This window comes from Drosophila hydei, unplaced genomic scaffold, assembly GCF_003285905.1.
Source record: "Drosophila hydei strain 15085-1641.00,03,60 unplaced genomic scaffold, DhydRS2 tig00000172-arrow-pilon, whole genome shotgun sequence".
Taxonomy (NCBI): domain Eukaryota; kingdom Metazoa; phylum Arthropoda; class Insecta; order Diptera; family Drosophilidae; genus Drosophila; species Drosophila hydei.
The window spans coordinates 1645517-1667093 of record NW_022045682.1 but is presented as its reverse complement, the minus strand read 5'-3'; the positions used below and the strand labels follow the sequence as shown (position 1 = coordinate 1667093).

At 42.1% G+C, this 21577-nt stretch overlaps 1 protein-coding gene across 1 annotated transcript in view; it reads right to left on the bottom strand.

Moving 5' to 3' along the window:
* Positions 1–20617, bottom strand: part of LOC111601885 (S phase cyclin A-associated protein in the endoplasmic reticulum) — a 38794-nt gene extending 18177 nt beyond the window's left edge. Inside the window, exons 1-8 of the mRNA XM_030223318.1 lie at positions 20428–20617; positions 19062–20084; positions 17670–18958; positions 17273–17552; positions 15771–17211; positions 15262–15519; positions 15079–15202; positions 13363–13502 (exon numbers count right to left, since the gene is read on the bottom strand). Of these exons, the coding sequence (XP_030079178.1) occupies positions 13363–13502; positions 15079–15202; positions 15262–15519; positions 15771–17211; positions 17273–17552; positions 17670–18958; positions 19062–20084; positions 20428–20572 (4700 nt within the window). The 5' untranslated portion in view covers positions 20573–20617. The remainder of the gene's footprint in view (positions 1–13362; positions 13503–15078; positions 15203–15261; positions 15520–15770; positions 17212–17272; positions 17553–17669; positions 18959–19061; positions 20085–20427) is intronic.
* Between the last annotated feature and the right edge of the window lie 960 nt (positions 20618–21577).

Here is a 21577-nt window from a genome sequence, read left to right as displayed (position 1 = left end):
TTTGGGCAAATAAAAAAACACCCAAATACAAAACAAGCAATTAAAGCATTGCACAGCGATTACAATTTATTTTTAATAGTTTTTTTTATTATTTTTTAAAAACACATAAAAATAAAGATTGGCTACGCAGTTGCAGCTGTCAACGTTGATCGAAATGTGTCCAATTGGAATTGTAAAAAAAACTCAAATTGAAGAGCGTAACGAAAGATGGAAAAAATGGCACATGTGAATGTAACGGCAATATGAGACACAATTGACAAGAGAGCCAAAGAGCTAAAGCTTAAGCAGTAGTAGAGAGCAAGAAAGGAAGAAAGTGAGAGCGTGAATGCCCGCGATGAGCCAATTGATGAATGCAAATGAAATTTTAACAAACCAAAAATAAATTTTTGTGCTTTTGTTTTTGTTTAATGCCGTTAAAGCGCGTAATGATACAGATGACGTAAATTGAGCAGACGGCAAGCCAGCTTGGAGAATGGAGAATGAGAAGCAGAGAGCAAGAGTATGAGGAGACAGGCGCCACAGCAGCCGCAGCAGTTGACCGCAAACCGCAAGCAGCAGAGCAGAGACGCTAGCAGTGCAGCAGTCAACGGAAGGATTGTGTGTGAAAGAGTGGGATACACTCATACATATATGTATATATGTGTGTGAGTGTGTGTGAATGTTTGCTGCTCTTTTGGACGCATCATAAATAATGCGCCCAGGTGACACGAATCCCCAGCGCTTATCAAACGAAGCGCCATGAATTTAAGCAAAAGGAATGCGAATAAATGAACGTGCGTAAGAAAACAAATGGTTGAAGAAGACAAAAAGTGAAGTGAAGATGAGTGCAGAAGAAGCCCGAGATAGAGCGAGATGGCAGACATAATGGACTTGAGCAATAAGTGATAAGGGTTGAGCACACTTAAGAGCTAAGAACTATGCTTGCAATATGGCCACACTTAAAAGTGGAGAGTTATAGTCGTCTTATGAGTATAATCCTTTTTTATATGTTTTTTGAAGTAAATCTTTGAGTCTCTTATGCTCAAATAGTTGTACTATGGAGAAAAAAGGTAGAATGTGGAGTTAGCTATATATTAGGCAGAATGATTAAGGTGAATCTTATTTGCTTTAGATACAATTGAAATATTAAATAACATGGAATGGAAAATTGATGAAGAGTTAAACTATTATCTTCTAGTCAATCACTCCCTCATAGAGATATATAACAGATGTATTATACATCATATAGTTTTAATCTCTCTCTATAAAATATCATATTGTATTGATGATATAAATCACATGAAACAGATAAATTGGAAAAACATGATATATGATCTAAGTATATAGGACAAAGGGGAAATTGAAGATAATAGACATATAAAAAAAGTAAAAGTAAAAGTAATATATAGTTATAATTATATATAGTTATATGATATATGATATAACTCAGGGGTAAATTTCACTTAGTCAAATGAATATTGGAATATTGCTTCTACAATAGCTAAGTCTCTGGTTACCTACCAATTTATTAGCAAAAACCAAAGACAACCCTTTCCTTCCACACACACACACACACCCTTTACACACACGCCCATACTAATAGATTAACTTTAAGCCTCCCTTTAATACACATATGCTGTGGAAAATTAATGAAGGGTTATATATTTATTTTATGTGACAATTATTTGATTATTGACTTACGGCCCAGTGCCGCGCCCACAATTCAAGTGAAATGCAAATCGGAAGAAATTTTGCAACAGTTGCAAGGGAACGTATTAAGCATTTTAAAGCGTTGCGCCTCATTGAACTCCAAAAAGGAGAGAGGGAGAGAGACAAGGGAGGGAGATAGAGAGAAAGAGGAGAGGGAGAGAAACTCTGGTGAACTTGTGCCCGGGCCAAGGCCGAGGCCAAAGCCATTGCGGCTGTCATTACCACGCCCATTAATGCAAATTAAAGAGCAATACGGACATATGCCCGGAAAAATAGCTGAATGGGTATGCTCGACTGACTGCCTTCAGTCTGCCTGGGCGAATGTCACAGCGCATTATCATTCATAAATCAAAACATGGAAATTGCAATATATCTCAATCTGTGTGAAGCGAGGGTTGTTTTCACTTTTTCAATTTTCAAATACCCTACCCCTACCCCTACCCCAAACCCCTCTCGGGCACACTCTAATAAACATATACAAAAAACGAAGCGAGAGTTATGAATAAATTAAGACATTTGCTCATTTTTTCCTGTTTATGTTGCCATTTATTAAATTGACATTAGAGCGGGCTAGAGCTAGGGGTAGGAGTTAGGGGTAGCGCACTGCTGCCGCCAAATGGCTGTTGCACAGGCCTAAAATTAAGTTGTCAGCAGCGAAATTTTCTATAGAAATTTGCGCAAAATATCGAGCAACCAAATATGAAATTGGAGAATTGCTAGGCAAATATTCTCCATGTCAGAGTCACATATGATATTTATATATGATATATATGGGCAGATGCGGTAGGTTGAACTGAACAAAAAGTCAACGGAAAATTAAACGGAAAAGATACTTGAAGACCAAACAGCAAGTGATAACAACGACTATTAAATACCCAAACTCCAAAACTGTGCAAGATATATGATATCCTAAGCCTATTCAGGACATCATTTTATTCGCTTCACCACGCCTCCTAGATACGTCTTCTATATATTCTTCTAATCAAAAGACCTATTCACGAGCTTCTATTTGAAGCTCCAAGATTCTAGCCATAAGACTCTACTATAATATATTAATGCTTATGCTTAAAAAGGTATATGTAGATTAAACACGCCTCTAGTGGATATAGACCAAAAACATTCTATAAGCCTAGTTTACCAACGAGCATGCGTTCCAAATTTTGAGTTTCTAGACTCAACAGAAGCGCAGTGATTTGCGTTCGTACAGAGAAGGCGGAGGGACAGACAGACGGTCGGACAGACAGTCGGATAAATGGGTGAATGGATGATGGATTGATGGATTGATGGATGGGGATGGACGGATGGATTGATGAATGGATAGACGGATGGATGGATGGATAGACGGATGGATGGATGGATGGATGGATGGATGGATGGATGGATGGATGGATGGATGAATGAATGAAAGGATACATGGCCTGACGGAGGAATGGCCGGTTAGCCGGATGAACAGGCGCACGGAGGTTCGTACAGACGGAGGTAAGACCAACATGGACATAGAATTTACTTCAAAAACGAGTAAAAAATCTCCGTAAATTAGCCTTGCAATATTAGAATAGAGTTTAGTACAAACACTTCCAATTGCTGCCTCCCTCCCGCCCAGTTTAGTGCCCCACATTGCTGTTTCCCCTAATGCATAACACACACTTGATGACGCCAACGAAAATACCCCATTCCAACAATCGAAAGTGTATATGAAAACAGAAAGCAGAAGACAGAAAATGAAAATGAAAATGAAAAAGAAAGAAAAATACGGATGTGGCAATCAGAAATCCTGTCGAGCGATTTTCAATGAAAATTCATCAGCATGTCAGCCAAAGCATCGTCTGGAAGACAGGCACCAAATATATATGCCGTCTCCTCCTCCTCCTCTTCTTCTTCTTACTCTTCTGCTTCATCATCCCAGCTACATCTACTGCTTAGCTGTGCTGCTTCTTAAGTCTGGGCTGCGTTGTTTTCTTAGTAACGCGCACGCCCACCCAAAGCGTTTTCCATTTGCTCAACGGGGTAAACGTTTATGTCGTTCGATTTATATATGTTTATACAAATATATATATATATATATATATTTTTTTTTTTTGACAGACAGTTGGCAGCGGTTTCTGGGCTAGGGTAGAACCGCGGGGAGCTGCGTCTTCAATTACGACACGAGCGTTGAAAATAAAATTTCAGCAGTCGTCATTTTGCCATATGGGAAATGTCACAAGCCGAAAGAAAATCGGCGTGAAGCTGTGGGCAATGGGGGCGTGGAGGGGGTTGGGGCACTGCGTGTAGGTAAATCAGAGTTGGGCCTACCGCAGCTAAAGCAAGCGATGTTTGGCTAAAGAAATATCAACAACGTCAGACAAATGGACAACACACGAAGTGAATGCTCATGATGAAGCTCATAATGATGATGACGATGATGTGGATACGGATGCTGCTGCTGATGATGACGCTGTGGTTGCTGCTGATGGCTGTTGATGATGGCGCTGAGGGCCGTTAAAAAGCCAACGTCAAATAGCTGCGAAAAGTAAAGCCGCTCGTAAAACTCAAACGAGGCGAGCAAAGCAAAAACATGGCGCCAAATAACCGCAAAACATAACGGCAGCAGCAGCAACAACAACAATAACAACTGGAGCAATAACAACAGCAGCAGCAGCAGCAAGGAGCAGCCCCTGGCCTGAAGCAGGGATCAGCACGTTGTTGGCGACGTTCGACGCCATTTTGTAAAAGAAAAGTGCATATAATAATATAAAACAACAACAACAACAAGTGCCACACACACACACACACACACACACTCAAATACATAGCAAGTCAACGCAAACAAAACAAACATTAAAAGATTTGCTTAGATTGCAATACGAATATTTGATACGCTATCAAAAAGATATATGAAATAGATAAAAATGGATTAAAATTGAGGAAGCTAGGTATATGATGTATGAGGATATATCTTACTATATATATACAAATATATATAAATATAACTATATATTTATGTGCACCGGTACAAGATGTGGAAGAGCGCTTAAAGTATATAACATATAAATGTACTATATCAGAAGCAACTGAATCCAGAAGGCATACCCAACTGCTATCTGTATGTTCTCACTCTCACTTATCGATAACTCATTCCCCAGCGATTAATAGCGATATTTTAACTTACTTCATGAATCATTAATTACTATTAAACCACTTTAAGCCAGTGTTACCTAAAGGAATAGCCAAATTCTCTAAATAACTGCAACGAATTTTGGGTTACCTTTTGCCATTTATATTTGTAACTAGGTGGCAACACTGTCATTGATTTTTATGCTGGCAGCTGTATCAAACTTGCGTTAAATGGCAACACTACACAACAACAAAAAATATCAAAAGCAAAAGCTATCTAGAGCCCATACAAGAATTAAAGCTGGCTGTTAACTTTGACACAAGCATTAACAAGCACATTAAAATAACAAACATAACTATTAGTTTAAAAGGAAGCCAAAAGTTAATACAGCTTGACAGACAAATTTGAAGTGAATGTCAACTTTGACAAGCACTTTGACATTCAGCTGCAAAAATTAGCACAAATAAAATAGTTGAAAAATAAATACATCTTGATAAATTAGGCTGCCATAACTTTGACAGCAACTTTAGCAGTCAGATGAAAGCTATATAGTATGAAACTGAATATAGCATAAATATGTTAACTGACTTTATGTTAGACAAACTCAATCAGTAAGTCAATATACTCTCACTCTTGGAAAAGGTGGCAAAGAAGACCTAGGAACACAACATCCATAAGGTGGGGAATGGAAAACCTAGCGCTCTGGGTTGGGCCACGAAATGGGCGCCTGTGATTTGGCTTTTGTGAAAAGTGGAAAGTGGAAAATGGCGAATATGTCGCCGAGCATCGTAAAAATTTATGCCGACCGTAAGGCCAGCAAAATGGCCTTCAGATCAAGAGCAGCGCCAGCGGAATGGGGGCTCGAATCTCGTGGAGTCAGGCAAGCATATATATATATATATATATTGAGATAGAATGGGTGCTGGTCAAATTGCGTTCTTATGGCACTTTAGTGGCGAAATCAAATTAGAATTTATGTTAAGTTGGCAATCATAAATGGAATGGCGCCCATGGCCCGTGGACCCCCAAAGAATCGCATGAACCTAACGAGAAATGAGCATTAAAAATGCTTATGGACTGGAACTGCAAATGTCGTTCTGAAATGGCGAATGGCGATTGGCATGCCAAAGATTTTTCTAGTTTTCATCATCAATTTTTATGCCCATTTTTACAGTTATGCGGCGCCCAAGCGGGAGGAGTAAAAAGTTTTACATTTTAGGCGCATTCCAATTGGTGGCTGTTGAGCTGCGCCATCTGTCGGCCATCGTAGGCATTACACAAACCATATTGAGCGCTTGAAATGAATATGAAAGTCGGAGACGTTCCAACTGAAGACGCTACACTGAGAGAAATAGTCGACACAGTAGGTTTTATAGAAATTAATTTTATGCTTGAGCTCAAAGTATATAGTAAAAAAGGTGAGAAAACCCTTTTGCAATGCATATGTACAAGGTATGCATTAGGGTGACCGTATTTTAAGACAGTACGTATAATAAACTTGATATAAAATACAAGAAGCATTTTTAACACAGATGCTTGCGCTTCCAAAACGCATGAAATGCAATAAGATGACCATATTTAAGCTCATACTACGCTATAAGATGACCATACTTAGCGCAATAAATAAATATATATGAACAAATAAATATATATGTAAATATAAATATATCGGTATCGGATTTTTAGTATTTTGTGCTAATAAAGTATAAAACATGCATTAGGATGACCATATTTTAGGTATTGAAAACAAGGAATTAAATGAAAATCTCTTAACCATTGGCTACTCCCATACTTTTTGCATTTTTCTATTAATTATGTCACTGTTCCGCTTTTAAAAAGCATTATATATATTAGAGTGACCATATTTTGCGCGCTTAACTGTTTTTTTTTAATATTTTAAGTGATACGTCAAAATATTATTCTTGAATATAATTATCAATGATTTGTGGCATAACCAGAATAATATTGATTAAGGTGACCATATTTGAGAAGCAAAAAGTTCAAAATGAAACAAAAAAATTGATCTGCTGGTTTTGCCTAGTTTATTTCAATCACAGACTCAAGCTGAGAGGCAATTTATTTAATAGAGTGACCATATCTTATGAGCTACTAGCTGTGGCTTGTAATGCACGCCATCTGTTGTCCACTTGAGGCATTACTCACGCCACATTTGGCGCATTCAAGTGCTTAGCGTGTTAATTTGCACCAGTTTCTAGTTTTAACTTAACTCAACGGGGGTTGCTCGACTCGGGAGGGTTGCCCTCGCCCAGGGGCAACATTTTTGTGTGTCTGTTAAGCCCCTTCACAATTGCCATTTGATTGAGTGATGCGCTGGTCTCTCTTTCTCTCTCGCTATCTCTAGATGATGTTGAGGGGGTGCAATGACAACATCATCATTATCATCATTTTGATGAGCATTAAATTAACTGTAGCTGCACTTTACACATTTTACATATGTCGCCTAAGTTTTAGGTCTAGCTGGGTGGTTGGTTGGTTGATTTGCTTTGCTTTCGGTTTGGTTAATATTCCCTCGAGTGTAAAAAACTAGAAAGCAAGAGTCGAAAATCAAAGCGCATGCACTCAAAAGATCTGAAACTACGGACTCTACGTAATTCAATAGCCCAAAAGCCGACACACTGCCTCCTGCTCCTGCCAACCGCCTCCTGCCTCCTGCTGCCTGCCTGCTCCTTCCCATCCTCTTCATCCATTGCCTTTGACATGCAGACTCTGGACAGGCACTCATCAAACTTTTGACATGCAACTCAACATTGGCAGCGGGCGGGGCAGGTTAAAGAGAGCATTCGAGGTTGCTGCTGCTGCTGCTGCTGCGCCTTTTTGCATGCAAAATGTCAGCGCATATGTCAGAGTTTTGCATACGACTAGCCCATGGCCTAGAGCCCTACCAAAACTCGCTCGAGGGGTGTTTGTTGCATTTCAAGTGTAATTCATGCAGCATATTTTCAACTTTATTTGAATACCCAAACACATTGTGGCTAGTAATCAAATATGTATATTGGCTTAGTATGATATATAATAATCGAGGTGTGCTTGAAAAGTATGTTGGGATGTTGCCATGGTCTCTGACTGGAACATTTTGACAGCCACGCTTCAAGTCGACTGCGACTTAAAGTAAGCTAAAAATCTGTATACAATTTTTGACCCTTGAGACTGAAGCTGTGAAGACGCTTGAGAAGCAGAAGAAGCTGAACAAGTTTATAAAAATTAATGCCTTGAAATGGGGATTACTTTGAGAGGAAACAAACTAAACATTCAAGACGAAAACTTAATGATTAAAACTGACTTTGCAATAGTTTTTAAACACACCTCGTATATGTAATAATAAACAATGAAGCTCCCTTCTCACACTTCTATAAGTAACATAAACTTTGATAACAATCTTAAGCAACTGAAGCACCAAAGAGCCAAAGTCTTCAAAAGACTCTCTCGCTCTAATGCTATCTCTCTTTCTCTCTCTCTCTCTCTCTCTCTCTCTCTCTCTATCCAAGTCTCTGGGATCCTCAACTACTTCAAAGAACTCTCGCATTTTCTGCTATGAATTTCCCGCCTGTTTTTCCTTTTTCAAATGCATTTTGATGCAAAACCGAAGCGAAGTTTGAACCGCACTTCTTTGACCCATGCCCTAACTACAACTACCCCCACCCCTGACCTGCCCCCTCCACACTCCCTCTCTAGCCAGACTGCCCTATCGCATTCTCTGTGTGTTTGCTATGATGTCTCTGTAACTGTAATTGATGCTGACTTTTTGACAGTTTGAATGCTGAAAAGCGAACAGATGAGCAGTGCCGGAAAAAAAAGGATGGGCGTGGCAAAGGCCACGTCTACAGTTACAAAAAATGACAATTTTGATTAGTTTTGTGACAGTTTTTCGTGATTTGAATTCAATTATGATTAGCGAGCTCGCACAAGGGACGAAAAGCTGACTGCTACGACACAGCGCGGTTCAGTCTCTATTCAAACTGGATCAATAAATGCGCCATTTAGAGTAAATATTTTGATTTCGAGCGCAGCAAGAGGGAAAACAAAGGAACGTGGAAAATAAAGGAGCGCAGCGCACTAAATAAATAGAAAAACTTTTACAACGACAATGGAAAGCGGGGGCGATCAGGGTAGCCACAATGATGATGACGATGACGATGATGATGATGATGTAGAAGAAGAAGAAGTGTTCAATGCCTGCGCCCATTGTCAAAAAGAATCAACAAAAAACTGAAATCGGATATTAAATGCACAACAAACAGCAACAACAACAACAAACAGCTAGAAAGAGCGAACAAAGGCGAATGTTTGAAATGAATACGCCAGAAGGAGACATTGCAGCCGTAGCAGCTACACTGAGAGAAACAAGTTGAACAATATTTTAAATTTAGAAAATATAAAACAAATGCAATGCATATCTAGAAAAAAAAAATAGCCACAAGCTGTACTTGATCAAGACAAATTTAAAACTAAAATCAGACATTAGGGTTACCATATTCTTGCACATTCGCTGAGCATACATTGTAACAGTAACTTGTCAAATACTTAGGCACATTTCTGTCATTTGCGTAGCTATTATTTGCTAATACATCGCATAAAAGGCAGTGGGGTGACCATATTTTAAGCAACAGCATTATTACATATAATACAAATACTCGCAGCGATAATTAGTCTGCTTACCCCGTTCTGTCTCTAATTTCCCATTTTTCGTTTATATAAAAAATCACTTAAGGTGACCATATTCTGCGCACAAAAACTAATTAATTGCATAAATATGTTTGAGAAACATATCTTTGAGTTAATTTGACATAATTTGTTCAATGATTTGGCTACTGACAGTTTAGGGTGACCATGCCAGAAATTATTAAAGGTATGCAAACATTTAATAAATACATAGTTACATATTTAAGACTTATTTTGCAGCACAGAGTCTTTCTAAATATTACTTTTACTTTAAGGTGACCATATAATTGGTATTAAAATCACATATGCAAGGCAATTTCTGCAAAATATAAAAATAATTGGATCTACAGTTTATTTAACGCTTATGCACATTAGAAATAGAACTAACAATCAATCGAATACCCAATTTGGTGCAGTGTATAGTGTTAACTAGCACAGCAGGCAGGCGGGCGAGGCAGACGACTCTGGTGGCAACTAAATAGTTGCACTAATATGTCCATGACGATGGCAAAAATGGTAAAATAAAACCCACAGCACGTGTGTGTGTGTGTGCGAGTGTGCGTGTGTGTGTGTGTGCTTGAAAAGCCAGCTGTGCCCCTCTTTCAGTTTTGGCTAGGAGCTGCCTCGTAATTGAGGCAAAAGTTAAGGACCAGTATCGCAGGACAATGCGAGAAAAGGCTGCGCAAAGTGCAGGCAGGACAACAGCAGCAACAGGAGCTGGAGCAGGAGCTGGAGCAGGAGCACAAGTACGAAATGGAGGCATAACTCGAAATGGCCATTCGATATGGTTACTTAAAGGGTAATTAAATTAAACGTGCAGCAGCAACAGCAGTCGGCGCAGCATGTTGTCCCTGTTGACATCCAAAACAAAAGGACACGCGGCGAATATCCTTTCTGCTAGCTGAATCACAGCACTAACTGCTCCGCACCCTTTCGACAGAGCGAAAACATCTACTCGTATATGCATATTTCATTATGACAGCAGGAGGCGGCGTGGCAGGGGCAAGCTGAGCGAGGGTTGCTAGGCGAGAGCCAGCGGATGCTCATAAAGGATGCTTCCTATCGCGTGTCAAATCATCGTTATGATTGCAATGTTACCTGCCAACCCCTCCCCATCTATCCACCTCCCCCTCTGCAGCTACCTAACACATTATTTTTTTAACATTTGTTTAGCCAGACAACGCCTCGAAATTGATGATCAAATGATGATTAAAATGTATTTATGAAGGCTTTTTTATTAGCCAGGGGATGGGGTGGGAGCTGTGCGTGTCCTGCCGAATCTGCCTAATGATTGCGTTGATTAATTATGAATCAATTACATTGTAAAAAAGAGAGAACATTCATTTCGTTGCTTTTTAGCATAGAATTTGTATTGAAAATGAAATTTCATTTTCTATGGTTAGGCATATGGGAGTTATGAATGGGCTATAGGGTGGGAGTCTTATAGAAGGAGGTTTGAGCTTAGAGTTTATTGAGTTTGGCTGGCAGTTTGAAGAACACTTTAAAGGAGCTTTAAATAATTAAATTTTATTTTTATATAAATTTATCAAAATTAACTGTACTAAATTCAATTTAGCAATCCTTTTACATAGAGTTACAAAAATGCAAAAATATTCTAGAAAATTCGAGGAAAAATCAAATAAAAAAAACTTTATGCAAACGAGAACTTTGTTAACCCCGACAGAGTTCTATGCGGCTAAAGAAAATAATGATGAAGATGATGATGATGACTTAGTTAACCATAGAAAGAGGATTGAGTCAGTGGATGTGCGCTTGATGTAACCACATTTACAGACATCTATACATATACACATCTATATGCTGTATGTTGCCTTATAAGGGCACAAATTCTAAGCTTAAATCAACAGAAATTTATTTACAGCATAATTCATTCAAAATGTCGAAACTCAAAGCAATCAAAAAATAACTGAAAAGTTTCTTAATTAAAATCAAATTTGTGTTACAATTCGACATGAAAAAGTATTGCGGCTGTCCCTCTCTCTCTCTCTTTCTGTCGCTCTCCCACTCTCGACCAATTAAAAGTAGACAAAAATTAAATTATGCAGTTAGAAAACAGCTGCACGTAGCGCAGGCCAAAAAAAAAAGATTGGCTACAGCAGTTGGTCGCCCAAAAGCTACAATTGAATTAGAAAGCAGAAGAAGTAAATGATGAGGAAGAAGAAGAAGCAGCAGCAAGAGGAAGAGCAGCAGCAGCAGCAGCAAAATGTTTGCCTGCTACAAGCGAAGGTGGCATCCCATTCAAGTGCGGCGAATTGAATTTCTCTTGCTCAGTTTTGTATTTTTCTATACCCATTAAAATTATGAATTTCAGGCATATTGGTTTTGTGGAAATATTTGTAACAAGCAGAAGGAGATAAGGCAGAACTCATATGACGAGGAGTTGAGCTAATCTAGCCATGTTATTCTGACCCTTTGTAAGTCATTCTCCCCTTCCTAAGCTTAATCTTCACTCATATATGCATAAAAAAGCATTAAATAATTTAAAAAAGCTATCTTCTAGTCGTTCACTCCCGACTAGAGCACTCTTAGTTGTATTTTTTATCCCACTCTTCGCTTTTGGCATTTTATTCAAGTTTTTGGCAAAATGGCGCAGCGCATTGTGTAGCAGGGCAGTGTGTGTATGAGAGGGAGAGAGGGAGACAAATTATAGTCAAAAGAAAATGTGATTTTGCAGCAAATGGTGGACGCGCAGCTATAGAAAACAAGACGGCAACGCTTTGTAATTGAATTGAGCGCCGAAAAGCACAAAAAAAAAAAGAAAAGCGAAAAAACGAAAAAAAAAAAATAAATAAAATTTGAAGCAAATAAAAAGAAAGGCAAACACAACCACAAAAGAAAAGTGTAAGCGAGCGAGCGAGCAAGAGGGAGAACAATGGCGGCGGCTGCTAATAAAATAAACGAAAAGCTTTTGTAAGCAAATTGAAAACATAAACAAGCGAAAATTGATCAACACAAAAAACAAGAAAATGTAAAAAAAATGAACTAGAGTAAAAGGACGCAGCACACAAAGGATAAACCAAATGTTTTTACTAGCAAAACAAAAGCCAAAGCGAAACACTGACTAAAGCAAAAACAACAAAAGTCACAGCGACAAAAAATGCATAACAAAAGTTTTTTCTCAACAAAAACACAATAAGCAAATGTATATGAAATTCAATTTGTGCGAAAATAAACAAAATGGCGCCTGTGTGAGTCTATGTGTGTGTATGTGTGTAACAACAGCAGAAATTCGATTAAAACTTTTGTACTGCCCAAAATACACATACACACAGGCATATGCACGCACGCACACAGAAATAAGCGCAAATTAAAGAAAAACAAGCAGCGACGCCGGCTGCGAGCGGGCAGCATTAAAGTTTTGCCCAAAAATAAAAACAAAATCAAACTTTAAGCAGCAACAGCAACAGCAACTGTAAATGCGAAGCAGTCATAAAAACATGCAGGCAAAAAGTTAGCGGCGAGTGTTGAAAAGGCCGCAGCAGCAACAACAACGGGAACAGGAACCGTAACAATGGCTGCACTTGCTCATAAACTGCAGTTGTGCATGCACTGCTCAATTGTAAACACGGCCTGTACAGTTTGGCAGCCACTGCATGTGCAGCGTACATATATAAAAACATAAATATGTAACGGCAATAGCAACACACACTAGTTGTCACGCTCGCACACAACATAGACACGCCCCTGAACACACACACATACAAGCGTAGCCGCTCGCACACACACGCTCACGCAGTTTTCGAAGTTAAGCATTTTTCGAACTTGCGCCATTTCCCCTCCTAATGCGCGTGTGTGTGTTTCTGCCTATACTGTTAACTTTGTGCATTTCTTTTATTTTCTTTGTTTTCTTTACTTTTTTTTGCTTTTGTACTCACTTTATCATGTCCGGTAGGCGTTCCGGTACTTTAGGGTGGGTGTTTTTCTTCACATAGCTCGATGATAGCGCCTCGGTGCATGCCAGCATTAGCTCCGTGGATAACTCGACCGGATGTTGTGGTGATTTTTCTTCGGGTAACTGCAAATGGCGAATGAACGAAACGAGAAAGAAAATATGAAACGCAAATAAAAAACAAAGTCAAGAAGTGTCAATGTACCGTTGTTGTTGTCGTCTTGTTGCTGTTGTAGCTGCACAATTGTTGCATGCTTTGCGGCGTTAAGCGACATTTTTCGTGTGTGTTCAAATTAATTACAAAAGTTAACAGCTACAACAACAACAGCAGCAACAGCAGCGGCGAACACTCACATCAATCAAAATGTTAATTGATGTTTTTTAACGCGACGCGTTTTATCTTTTTCTCCTCTCTCTCTGCTTCTGCTTCTTCTTCATTACATGACAATCGGCGTGCGCGCTGATCCATCAGCAAAGGCAGCAGGAAGAGTGGAGTGGAGAGGAGTGTAGAGTAGGAGAGCCGTGAAGTGGAGTGGGCAACTAGGTGACAAAGCACAACAATAAACACGAGCCAACGCAACAACAACGCAGTAAAAAAATATTTTTTTTTGGAAAGCAACAACAATAACAATGGATAAATAAAAGTGGCTTTTTACGCGCTTTAACGATTGATTTAACAGCAGGCCGCAAAAATACATACATACATACATATATATAAACACATATGCATATACATAAAGAAAAACAATAACAGAAAATACGCACGCAAAACTTGACGGCCAAATGCTGACAAATTGTGTGAAAGGCAGAAAGAGAGAGAAGGAGAGAGAGAGGAGAGGGTAACAGGGGAGTTTGACATTTGCGGCTAGTGCGTTGCGAATTTATAGGCCACAACAACAACAGTGCGTTGCCGCGGCCAGTAAATAAAATTCAAATAAAAATGCCACACAAAATAAAAACAAAAACAAAAACAAAGGCAACGACAAAGCCAAAGGCAGCCAGCGCCAAATAAAAGCGTCAAAAGAAATGGCAAATAAACAAGCGCATGAAATAAGAAAACAATAAACTGTAAACTTGGCAAAGTTTGTGAGATTTGTAATTGATTCAGTCAGGTCGAATTGCGAATGCGCTATAGTTGAATATTATATTCTTCGTATGTATGTAACATAATTATAATAAATTCCTTAGTATAAAAAAGTATTATAAGAAATATTTTATTTATTTTTAATTTTTTTGAAAATATATATTATATATTATATATATATATATATATATATACATATATATATATATATATATATATATATATAATATATATTATATATATATTTACATATTATAGTTTGAGATTTTGAGAACCTATAAACTTGAATATAAAAAAGTATTTATATTGTTACAAAGCACACATAAAAACAAGAATGCCCTACAATCAAAATATATTTTATGCTCAAGCGTATAGAGAAGAAGCAAATCAGCGCAGCCAAGTGTTAAGTGGCCAAGTCAGGGACCAGAGCCGACAAGGAGACAAAAAAGGAGCGTAGATCAAAGAGAGAAAGAGAGGGAACGAGGGAGAACGCGAGCCAAGTTTAAAGCATGCGACGCAGTTGAGGGAATTACGATTCTAGATGTAATTTCATGGCGACAATTTGGCGACAGTTTTATAGCAATGATTCTTCTTCTTCTTCTTCTACTTTTTACTCACCTGAAAACTTCTACTGATGGCATCGAAGAGCGTGGCTATGGAGTTGCCTAGCAGCGCATGACGCGCTATCTGTGGACAAACGGAGCACGCATTCCGATAGAGCTGGACGGCAAGTGTAACAGATCTGCCAAGGATGTGGATGAAAGTGAAACTCTCGACTCTCGATAAACTATCTCTACTTACTTCTTAGAGATCTCAGCATTGTCCTCCAGACCCTTGCTAATCACATAGTTGGTCAACACTCCAAGTCCGTCCAGGTTGAGGAACGCCTGGAAGTCGAAAGTCTGCGCCTTGGGTATCACACGCAACAGGTTGCCCAGCGTACGATCCAGGCCCTGCGACCCACCGCCCTTCATGACCAGATTCAAGAGCTTGGGCACACAGCTGTCCCGCTTCACATGGGCGGGCACAGCCTCTAAGGTGGCGAGATACTCAGCGGCACTAAGAGGGGAGAGATAAAAGGTTTTTTTTGAGATTTATGGAATATGTACAATCGATATTTATAAAAAGATCGATAACAAGACATTTATGAGAACTTAATATAGGAGTAAAAAGCTTGCGAGATCTTAACATGCTAGACTAGATTATAGCTATACTATTGCCCTAATAGAGGGCTATCGATATTTTGACTGGATTTCCCTGATAGTTCTTAGTACTCTATGTAGGGTAGAGCATGTGTTTGTCCAACTCACCATTGATTCATGCGCTGCTTCAGCTTCTTCATTTTCTTTTTGTAGCTGCGCGAATGCTCGCGACTGCCCGCCACGCCGCCGATGTCGGAAAATGTGGACGACAGATCGCAGTCCTCGTTGGTGGTGCTGGTGGTGTTGCCATTGAGCAGCTCCGCATCGTCGTCGCCCCGCGCATCGTCCTGCTGCCGTGTGCTGGGCATGGTCAACTCGAGAGCTCGTTGTCGAATGTGTTCGATGTTCTCCTCGTGCCGGCGTGCAGACTCGAGCTGCTTTTGTAGGATCTTGCGCTGCAGCTCCTCTGTAGTTTGCTGCTGTTGCACCTGGAGAGCGAGCAGGCGCTCCTCGCGATCGCGTGCCTTCTCACGGGCCAACGCTTGACGTTGTCGTTCCTTTTGCTCCTGCATTTTGCCGATGCGTTGCTCCTTCTCCAGCCGCGTCTCGTTCATCTTCTCCAGCTTGAGCAGACGCTCCTTTTCCAATGCCTGGCGACGCCGCTCGACAGCTGCCTCCTTGGCGGCCTTTTCTTCGACGCGCTTCTGACGCTCCTGCTCGAGATCCTGGAGCCGTCCCTCGGTTTCCTTGAAGGCTTCGAGTAAATCGAGGCGCTTATTCTGCGCTTCGATATTCTTGATGAAGTTAATCTCCTTCAGCTTTTTGTCCTCGTCGTGCGCCTTCTCAATGATCTGCCTTAGATATAGCTCCCGATTCTCGGCAGCGCGTTGCAGTCTGCCCTCCATCTTCTGGCGCTTATCCTCAATGAGCTGCTTCTTAGCTGCTTTGACATCCTCGACCCTCACGAAGAGCTGCTGCAGCTTCGCTGCCTTCTCTTGCTGCAGCAAAGCGCGCTTTTGCTGTGCCCTGGCCTGCTTGGCCTGATACTTCTTCAGAGTCTCCTGCAGCGAGCGACGACGCGATGGCGACGACAGCTTCTGATGCAGTTCCTGTGCGCGCCCAGGATGGCGTGCAACATAAGCCTGGAGTGTGGCCAGCGCTTCGGCACGTTCGTTCCAGGACATATCGGAGAGCAAGGCTTGATAGCGCAGCTCCAAGCTCGCGTTCTCATCATCGCTCATCGTGACAAAGACGACGGCATCGTCAAGCGCTTGATCCGTGCTGTCGTCCTGCTCCTCCAACTGCACTTCGCCATCTGTCTCATCCGTTTCGGTATCCACGTCGATCTCTGTGCTCTCCAGCTCGCGTATTTGACGCTCCAGCGACTCTTGCACTTCCACAAGGATACGTTCGTTGCGCTCCTCCTCAACATCCTCGGCTGTTTGCTCCTCGATCTCATCGCAAGCTGCCAGCAGGCTGGCATCGGGTTTCACACATCCGTTGGGCAGCTTACAACGGGCGATGCTCTCGTACAGCTCTCCTATGGTCTTGGAGAACTCACAGTTCGTCTGGATCTTGATGTCGATCTTGTTGTGGTCATCGTTATTAGCTGAAAAGGGGAAGAACAAACTGAGAATGAGAAGTTCAGCCAAGTTTCTCTCTCTGCTTACACTCATTATCAGTGGCTGTGGCATTGTTGCCCAAGCTCTGCTCCTGTTGCTCCTTTTGCTGCTTGCGCAGCGCATTCTTCTCGCTGCGCATGTACTCCTTGTGCAGCGAGGTCATCTTAAGTCCCGTGAGATCCGATTTCTGTCGCTTGATAATGGTGGTGCGAGCATTGACGGAGGCAGCAGCTTTATTCTGAATGAAATTGCTGCTGCTGCGCATTAAGGCAGTTGCTGGCTTTAGCTTTTCCTTTTCCTTTTCCTTCTCCTTTTCCTTCTCCCTCTCCTTCTCCCTCTCCCTCTCCCTTTCCTTATCTTTGTCTTTGTCTTTTTCTTTGTTTTTTTCTAGCTCCTTATCCTTGTGTTTCTCCTGCTCCTTGTCTTGTTTCTTGATATGGTTTGCTGCCCGCTGAGCTGGGAAAGAGTTGACCTTGGCTTTGGCATTCTTTATCTCTGGCCTGGGCGCTGGTGGCGCCACCACTTTGGCTGCCTTCGCGGCTTTAGCTTTGGTGTCAGCTGCTGTGGCTTTCGACTTGCTGCTGGCTTGGCCAGCTTTGCTGGCAGCTGCTGCTGCTGCTGCTGCTGCGGCTGCTGCGGCTGCTGCCGCTTTCTCCCGCTGCTGTTTGTCCTTTTCCTCCTTCTGCTCGTTCAGCAGCGCTAAGGTAGGCAGACTGGCATAGCCTGTGGGTTGGTTGAAACGATTCGACCAGTGCATGCTTGTGCGTCTACGATTCTTGACCGTGTGCCAACCATCATTCGCATCCAGCATCTGCTTCGGCTCTGAATGCCTTTCCTCCAGCTTCAGTGTGCTCCTCGAGCTGCTCAGCTGCTCATTGCTGGCCTTCAGAGTCGACGTCGAGCTGGCTATGTCCTCGCGAGAGCTCAGACGTACACTGGGCGCACTTGCTCGCTTGCCCAGATTGGGATTCGATGCACCAGTCGTGGATATGCTTAGCTGCGAGCTGCCCACGCGCTTCGACAGACTTGGCCTAGGCATCACAGCTGCTGCTGCAGCTACCGCATTGCCATTCATGTCCAGCATGGTGCGCGATCGAGCCGACAGTCGAGTAGCCACATTGTTCGGCGGCCCATAGCACTCCGTTTTGCTGGCAGGACGCGGCGGTGGCTGAGCCGCAGCCAAACGCCCGCTGCGCGCAGCAAAGGGCTTAGCATTATTGTTCGTGTTGTTGTTGCTGCGACGCAGTCCATTGATTGGCGCCGCTGCCTTAGTTAGAGCTGCTGCCTTGCTGTTAGCCAATTTGCTGTTTGCTGCTGCTACGTTTGGCTGCACATTTACCTTTGGATTGCTGCCACGCATGGCAACGGGACGATTCAGCACACTGGAGTATTTTAAAGGACTATTCTGCACGGTTTGCGCACTGCTGAGCTGCTGCATTGGCTGCTTCTTCTCGGGAATGGCAGCGACAGGCTTTAGCAATGTGTTTGGCGGTGTTGGCTGTTTGTTGGACTGCGCATTCAGCAAGGCATTCTCCATGGCATCCAAGCGACAGACTGTCAGCTGCAATGCTGTGGGCTCTTCGGCAGCCAGGAGTGGTGCAGTTGATAGCTGCTGCGGCTGCTGTTGCACGGTTTCGATTAATACCTGCTGCTTTGCCTGTTGAGCATTGAACTCAGCTGCTGCTGCTGCTGGCTGAGCTGCTGGCTGAGCAGCTGGCTGAACTGCTGGCAAATCTAAAAAAGAAACGTATTAGACATTCGCACTTTAAACTGAGTAGCAGCAATACAAACTTGGGAGGAACTTGTCCCTCAACATAAATGAGTTACATGGACTTACCTGAGAGCTCCTCTGCAGCGGTTTCCTCTCCAGCTACTTTTCGCTGCGCTGCCTCCTGCTCAGCCGCCTCTTTCTGAGCCTTTTCTCTGACAGCTGCGTCTCTTGCAGCTAATTCCCTCTCTGCTTTCTCCCTTTCCGCCGCCTCAAGCTGAGCTGCCTCTCTAGCCGCCGCCGCTGCCGCTGCTGCCTCCCTTTCGGCCATCTCCCTGGCCATCTTCTCGCGCACATCCGCAAGTGTCAAATGCGGATCTTCCAAATCCGTTTGCGAGTATTGTGTGTTGAGCTGCACGTACGGCTTGTCCTCAGGCAAATCCAGTTGTGGAGTCGTCACCTCCTGCACATCCGAATTGGGCGAGCCGCGTGCATTGCGTTGCTTATTCGCTGCAAACAATTCCCGCACGTTCACGCGCATTGCACCGCGTGGCAATTGATCGTAGGCGCGCAGCAGCTTCTTGGGCGTCACATGGCCATCGCAACAGGGCGACGTTTTGCCCGAATTGCAAGGAAAGAGCGCCGGACTCGATTTACCCGACGTAGTGGGACTGCAGAGGCTCTTAGTGCGTACTCGAGGTGTGGGATTGCTTTTGCGCACCTCCCAGGCAAGACTTTGGGGACGCTGCTGCAGTGGTCGCGAGTCATAGTCCCAGCTAACTTTGAACCATTCGCTGAGTGCCTTAAAGTCACGCACATAGTTCTCCAGCACAAGGATCGCCTCCTGGCAACTGGATATGTTCTCATAGCATTCGACTGTCTGATAGATCTCGTTGACCGCACGCTGCAAATTGCCAAAGAGCAGCGCCCAGTAGCGTGCCTGCAGCTCCGACTTCTTATCCCGACCGGTCGAGGCGCTGCGGACGCGCGGTCCAGTCGAGCCAGCTAGACCGGCGTTGCCCGGCTTGGATCGTGTCACATTGGTCGTCGTAGCCGTCGTCGTCGGCGATTGGCAGTGTTTGGGTGTTTGGATGCCACTTGGAGATTTCGGCGGCGCCATCGGCGGCTTGCGGCATGTGGGCGTTGGATAGCCTAAAACAAATAAGACTTTAGTTTCAAAAGCAACAAGAGTTGTAGAGTAGTGAGGGATCGACTCGCAGTTACCCTGTATATATTGACTTCTTTTAATCGCAAAAGAAATACATAATAAATAGCTGGGAAACAATATATATCGTTCTTTGAGGAAATGATTGGAAATTTATATACCGCATATAAATCACAAATTGCAAGTCTAGTCAAGTCAGTCCAGTCAGTGCACTTCATGTAGACGAGCAATTTATATGGCTTATATGAAGGAAAGCGTCATAGTCTATCCTTACACCAAGCGCAATATATACAGGGTATGCAGAAATGTTATAACAAGACCTTAACTTACAGTCACCATTGACTACAACGCCGCCGTCTCTGCCCGCGCCGCTGCCTGCGCCGACGCCACTTGCGGTTGTCTCATCGCAAAACTGGTAGACAAGCAAGTTCTTTGCTTCGCGTCCCTCGCGACTCAAAACCTCTCGCATCTCCATAGCCTTTCTTGATACGTTTGTTTATGCTTTTGATATATATGTATATATATATATATATATATATAATATATATGTGCGCGCTGCGCCGCTGCCTACGCCAACGTCAACGCCTACGCCAGTCACCCAAAAAACGCAGCTGTTCGCGCACCTTTCTGTTTGTTCGTCTTTCAACAGTTAAATTTGATTGCGATTCGCAGCTGTTGTTGCTCCATGCACAAAATGTTGAATATTTGTTTCAATATCAATTGATTGCTATGCTATTTGCTGCACACTTATGTGATTTTTATAATTTACTGTCTTTTAACGGCCGCTGTTGTTGTTCCTGTTGATGTTGTTGTTGTTGCTGCTGCCGTTGTGTCTGCTGCTGCCGCTGCTGCTGAGAATTTCGCAATGACAGCTTCTAACATTTTTGCGCAATACACACGCTTTTGCTTTTTTGTCTAGACAAGCGCAGGCTACTTGAGCTACAAATTTGTTTTGAAAGTTCAGCTGTTACTGTTACGCAGGTGTCTTTATTATAAACTAAAAATAATTTTAAATCGCAGCACAGACCCCGAACTGCATGCTACACGAAATCAGCTGTCCACTGACTTTGTATCGAACAGTGTGTACACACTTCATTATTGTAGCCTATCGATAACGACAAGCGATATATTGAATATTGTATGTATTAAACCTACTATCTATATACGCCAAAAGTCATTATTTCTTTTTATAATTATAGTTATCAATACACGTTCAATAAGTAAGCTTATGAATAGTTGTGTGAAAGTTATCGCCAGTGTGAAAATTATCGTAATCAAATCTAAGCGATATATCGATAAGATGGTTTGTCCCTTGTTTTACACATTTTTATGCTAATAAACATAATATTATGTTGCTAAATCATGTGTTTGGCAATTTAAATAATCACATATCTGTTTACTTTTATTATGTATTCAAAATATATCTGTAACTATCGCAACGGCTGCCATTGCTCGCCGCACCAACATCTTATTGACATCA